This window comes from Mirounga angustirostris, unplaced genomic scaffold (assembly GCF_029215605.1).
Source record: "Mirounga angustirostris isolate CCGP_5_RB_7025 unplaced genomic scaffold, mMirAng1.0.hap1 SCAF_9, whole genome shotgun sequence".
NCBI lineage: Eukaryota > Metazoa > Chordata > Mammalia > Carnivora > Phocidae > Mirounga > Mirounga angustirostris.
In genome coordinates, this window is record NW_026991717.1 from 140,828,492 (window position 1) to 140,834,491 (window position 6,000).

The 6,000-nt window shown below is 44.6% G+C and overlaps 1 protein-coding gene across 8 annotated transcripts in view; it reads left to right on the forward strand.

Moving 5' to 3' along the window:
- The window catches only part of PPP2R5C (protein phosphatase 2 regulatory subunit B'gamma), a 120,153-nt gene extending 114,758 nt beyond the window's left edge, over positions 1 to 5,395 (forward strand). For 6 of the 8 annotated variants that reach the window (XM_045901533.3, XM_064571590.1, XM_045901536.3 and 3 more), the window contains one exon: positions 2,785 to 5,395. In XM_045901533.3, coding sequence (XP_045757489.1) covers positions 2,785 to 2,916 — 132 coding nt within the window. In that variant the 3' untranslated portion in view covers positions 2,917 to 5,395. Of the gene's footprint in view, positions 1 to 320; positions 394 to 2,784 lie in introns of all 8 variants that reach the window. The other 2 variants (XM_045901535.3, XM_064571589.1) reach the window with 1 other exon arrangement.
- Positions 5,396 to 6,000: the final 605 nt, after the last annotated feature.

The following is a 6,000-nucleotide window of genomic DNA, read 5'->3' on the forward strand; positions in this document are numbered from 1 at the left end:
TTTAATTTTATCTTTGGCTAATTTTATTTTTCTGAAATAATTCCACATTTCTTTAAAATGACTTGAACGTTGGCCAGGACGGGACGCATGTGAGCGGTAAATGGCAACGTTGTGCACCGGAGGAGGGAAGGAAGTGGGATGCAGTTGGAATTCTGTGGAGAAATTATGTATTGACCTGTCAGAACCATAATTTGCATATTTTTTGAGGGGGGGAGAAACGTGTCTAACCCTACATAGAACATCCAAAGAAAAGTAAATTTCATGTGAAAGACATTTATACCAGAGACGTTTAAAATGTTTACAATTCTCATTTTTAACAGTCGGTCGGGAGAAAAGCAGTGTCAGCCATGCAGATAAGGAAGGTGTAGAGAGACGGAGAGGTGTGAAGTGAAGGTACTCCTTACTCCATACGTAGAGTGTGTTTAAGGCTCATATGCTTAGGACAAGACTTGACAAATTAATGCCGTGTGCATGAAGTATTTTCCCTTTCCTCCCTGCCATTCCAGCTGGTGATGGTGAAGACAAATCTGGTCCCTCTAGACACTTTGGTTAGCTGTGTCCTCAACTGCTTGGTGAAAACGTGCACGATTATGTTCGCCCAAGCCCTCGTGTTCTGCTCCCACTTACTGTGTAAACTTAAGCCTCTTAGATCTGCCGACACGCGGCAGACAGAGGCCGTGCCTCATGCTCCCCCTGCTCGCGCGTCCACCGTTGCCCGCACGCCCCCTCCACCCAGGCTTTCCGTTCGGGGTGACTGTCTGCACGCCCTCCCATCTTTCCCCACCTGCTCTGTTTCTGATCTTTCTCCTCTTGTGGTTCGTGAAACTTAAGCCCTGCTTTACACACCAATCTAAGATGCCTACACAGGAGGGTCCAGACGTGTCCAGCACACTCTCTGTCCTTCCAGATGCTCCCGGGGTCAAGTGTGTTCTCTCCCTGGTTCCAGGTCCACGGTTTCAACTGTGGCCTTTTTCTGCTAAAATGCTTCTTCTCTTTGGAATGCCTGTTTCAGCAAGGATGAAATATTCCGAGTCTGTGAAAGTCTTGGTTTTGTTTGGCTTCGCTTTGCTTTGTTTTCAGGGTAGAATTTTCCCCCTTGAGTTCCTTGTGGGCCGAAAGCAAACACGCCTCGGCACCGTGCCCTTCACAGACCCCCTGACGGGGGTGGTTCTCCCAAAGCCGCCTTACACTAATTTTCAGGGGGGAAAAGCCAAACTCCCGCCTTTCCCATAAATGAATGTTTAAGATTCACATCACATTTCTAGAAATATTCCTAAAATGTCACACAAGGCTCTTTCTTTCTAGACCTTGATGTTACTGCCGTTTCCACAGATAAATTTGCCAAGAACCCTAAGAAATATTAGCTCTGCAAAAATGTGAACTTTTCATGTCTGACTTCTGCGGGTTCTGGAATCATTTTTAAAAGCCAGGAAATGTATACTTTATGCTGAGGTTAGATATCCAGAAACTATGAGAGGTGGCTGGGGTTTTGTCCTTTTTGTTGTCAGATGATTGACTTAAAACGAATTTTCTCTGACAAGACATTTGTTCACCACCACGAAAGTCATTATGTTCTCTTTAAAGTCTGTCCTCTTTTTAATGGAGACGCCAAGCAGAAAGGTTTGGTTCTGGCTGAAGTTTAGAACGAGTTGGCAGTCTCCTGGTGTATATGTTGTGTTTAGATGATCTCGGTGGCTCGTTCTGTTTCAGAAATCCTGGCATTAATGCAGTGACCCTACCTCAAAACTGAGTGACTCATTTAACTGTTATTTATGGAAATGGGTGCCTTTGGTGTAAACTCCCCATATGAGCACCCCCGCACCCCGCTTTCTTTCAGACACAATTCTCTAAATCGTCATGCAAAACTAAGGTTCATTTTTTGAAAAATTTTTAAGTAAAACCACACTGGTCCTAAACTTCAGGAAGAGAATGGTGTGGAAAAGGGAGTTTTTTGTTTCTTATTCTTTTTTTTTTTTTTAAAGATTTTATTTATTTATTTGAGAGAGAGAATGAGACAGAGAGAGAGAGCATGAGAGGGGGGAGGGTCAGAGGGAGAAGCAGACTCCCTGCCGAGCAGGGAGCCCGATGCGGGACTCGATCCCGGGACTCCAGGATCATGACCTGAGCCGAAGGCAGTCGCTTAACCAACTGAGCCACCCAGGCGCCCCTTTTGTTTCTTATTCTTAATATTAGGAAATTTTACGTAAATAATTAAGTACAGATTTTCTAAGTTCTAGCGGGTTTGTTCCCCCAAAGTGACCCATTTAATGTCTCTTACCTTAAAGACCTTTTTTTCAAATTCAGTAGAAGTTTTAGACCTTTCTTTGACTTGAAATCCAGTTTTAATGTGGTTTTCATTCATTCTTTTTATATCCCTCCAGAGGAAATTTCCACTTTCTGAAAGGCTTCTGCAATGGCCATAGCCATAAAGATGCCTTTGGTAACATCTTACACAATGGGGTTCTGCTCTTGATGACATTTCCTAAAACGGGCGACGTCGCAAAAATAGGGGTACCGAGTACTCGGTACAGAACTACCCTCTCCAGGAGCCCAGACTGCAGTGTGGCGCACATAGCCCTTCACACTAGCTGTTAGATCATTGCCAACGGCCGAGACCGTTTGGGGGCACTTGCCTGTGCGCGCGCCGCCGACTTCCTCGGGCAGCCTTAGAATGTGGATGCTGGGCACCCCGCTCACGGCTGCCCTTGGACTTAGCATGCAGACGTGAGCTCACTCCTCCGGTGGCTTCGTTTGTAGCCAACGCCGCTGCCTTTTTAATTCCAGGCACAGAAAGATCTGAAGAAGGACCGGCCTGTCGTGCGCCGCAAGTCCGAGCTGCCTCAGGACCTCCACACCAAGAACGCCTTGGAGGCTCACTGCCGAGCTGATGAGCTGGTCTCCCAGGATGGGCGCTAGCCGCCCCCCCCACCCCCCGGAGGACCGCGTCGGGCTGGGGATGCTGTTCTTTCCTGGATTCTGTAGAAAATACATCCTTTTTGTGCCATACAAATCAGTTACACTCAGAGTCAGAGCTTTCTTCGACCCCGTCCCGTAGGCAATAATGCACGTCTGCCTCAGTGCGAGATTAGGAGTTCAAACAATGGTGGCCTCTCAGATGGGTGGGCAGCGCCGAGGGCCACTGGCCGCGTCCCCAGCCAGTGGGCTCAGCCCCGGCACAGCCCCCGTGAGACTACTTCCCAAAATCAGAGCTAAGGAGAGCACCCTGGTCATCACCTTCATGTTCTACCCAACCGGAATTCGTGATCATTTAAAAATAAGTGGTTCTATGATAATATCAATGTTCTTCAAATCAAAGGAACACTTTTAAAAAAAGTTTATTACATATTTTTGAAGACTTTACAAACCTTTTCCATTGTTTCTCCGTGATTGTTACGCCAGTAGCTTCCCTCTCTCTCTCTCTCTCTCTCTCTCTTTCTCTCCTCCTCTCTTTCTCTCTTTCCTTTCTTTTTATCTCATTGAGATGGTTCTTTGCTGTCCTCGTTCTAACGTAACTTACTGGGAAAAGTGACATGACAATCCTCAGCCGCTGTGTTTTCTGATGGTGTCTCTTTCCTTTGATTAGTGACATCGATGCTGTCACTTCTTTTGTGTATAGCTAAAGCCATATTTCCGAGCCTGGGGTCCAGCACCAGGGACCCCGGGAGTTAGGCTCGTAGGAGAAACTTATTTTAAAGAGAGCTTTCTCTGTCTACCTTGACCGCAATTGGAATTTTCAAATGATGTGTCCCATTTTCTGTTTGTTTGCAGACTTTTATTTTCTCTAAACATTGTTGCCCTTTCACAAGGCTCTTGAAGTGATAAAGTTATCATCTCTGAGAATCCATTTTCTACATTTTATAGAAGGTTAGAACGAGATCATCTTGAGTCAGGCCACATGTTGGCCGGACGCGAGCTGCAGCTGCCTCTGGGCATAAAGTAACAAAAATGCCACGGTGCGTGCGGGGCGCCACCCTGACGTCCCCTCGCTGCCGGGACGCGGTCCCCAGACCTCAGCGGGCGGCGGCGGCGCGAGGGCTTACCGTGAACCGTGTCCAGGTGAACAGAGCACACATTACAAACACCTCATGAGGAAAATACAGCGTCTAAGTTCCCCTCGGTCTTCAAATGCTGCTATTAGATTTCACGGACTTCCTTGCATGTGTCGAGCTTTTTGTTAGGAATGGAATAGCACGAGGAGAAAAACCTTTACACTCAGTGCTTGGTCTGCTCCGTATTTCTCTCAGGGTGGCCCGTGTTTTGACTTCTTTACCCCGCTTGAGAGCCGTCTGAGATGCGTCCTGCTCTTCTAAACAAGTGACTCCAGTTTCTTTTGTCTCTGGCATAAGATTATATTAAGTTCTTGTTAAACGTCTTGATGCCTAAAAAGATAAAAGGTGGCTTCTTTCAGGATCTGTATTTTAATCGAGGTCTTGGGTGTCCACGGAAACACTGTGGGAAGCAGACCCGGTTCCCCGCGTGGCTGTGGTACCTGCTGCCCCCGGTGTCACTTAGCCCACCCACGATGTTGATTTCCTTGTGTCCCTGGAGGAAGATCATGGGGGGAGGGGGGGTTCTGGGTTAGGAGCCAAGTACTAACTGAAAAGCTTGCCCCAGCTGAAAGTGGGAAAGGCCACTTTGCGAGAAGAAACACTTCCTGAGAAACTTGACAAGTTATCTATCCATTTTACCATTATGAAATTTATAATTTAAAAAAAAAGTTTAGATGCCTTCTCCTTTTGAGGGAAAAAGGGTGCTTTTTATTGTATAAAGCAGCGTCTTATGTATTTTGATATACCATTGTTTGAACTTCCGTCTTTAGCTGATAGATTCTCAAATATCCTTGATTTTGGATGTTCAGTATGTGTGTGAGAGAGGGTTCTGGGAAGACTCTCTTCTGCCCTAGGTAAAAAGCAAAATATCCATGATTTGGGTGATTGTATAAAGCTCAACCTGTAAGAACACCTTCTTGTCTAAGTTTTATTTCCGCTCTTTATTGAAGACAAACATTCACCAAAAAGGGGGGTGGAAAAAAAGTTTTGAGAGAGACTAATTTTCTTTGACAAGACTATTATTTAATATTTTGGCCTATTAAAGTTTTCCTAGTTAGTACTCAGATTCCCTGTGCTAATTGTTCAACTTATATATTATTATATAGATACACTGTTTATTCTGTACCAAACTGATTTCAAAAGTACTACATTGAAAATAAACCGGTGACTGTTTTTCTTCATAAAGTTCTGCGTTCCCATCTTCACTCTTTCTGAAATGTATCTGTACATCTGAAATGTCACTATTCCGAGTGTCTTTTTAGTGTGGCTTTAGTATGGCTTCCTTTTAATATTGTACATACATTGTATCTTTGTTTTATGGTAATAAGTAATAAAAATGTAGACTTCATATTTTGTACAAAATGTCCTATGTACAGAATAAAAAAAGTTCATAGAAACAGCAAAAATAGGTAAGTGGCACAATTATTTTTCTTTAGAAGATATCTGTAACTTTACGCTTTAGTGAAATGTTAAGTACCTACATATTTTTTAACATTTTGTAATTCTCAAAACTTTTTGTTCTGACATTGTTTATGAAGAGAAAACTTCATACACGTGCCATTTAATATGCTCTTTTATCCAATTTTAAAAGAAAAACTCTAAAAACGGTGTATTATATGGACTAAATAAAGAACATGTGAATTTTACTGCTCATCATGAAACTAAATTTAGCCATGGTGTCGGGCCAGCCGGGCCTGGTGGTTAGCAGGCTTCCCTTCGGGCGAGGGCAGCCACGCCAGGGATGCGGCCGGGAGATGGGGAGCGGAGGCCCCCGCCCAGCTTCCCCAGCTCGTTCCGTGAGCTCGTGGTTCACCTCCCTCAGGGAGAAAAGTAGAGGTGCCTTTCTCCACCCCCTCTCGTCTTTGAGGAGGTAAATGTGAGTCAGAGCACAATTATAGAAATGGAATTATTTGAGCCCGAATCGTGATGCTTGAAATGATTCTTGAAAAGA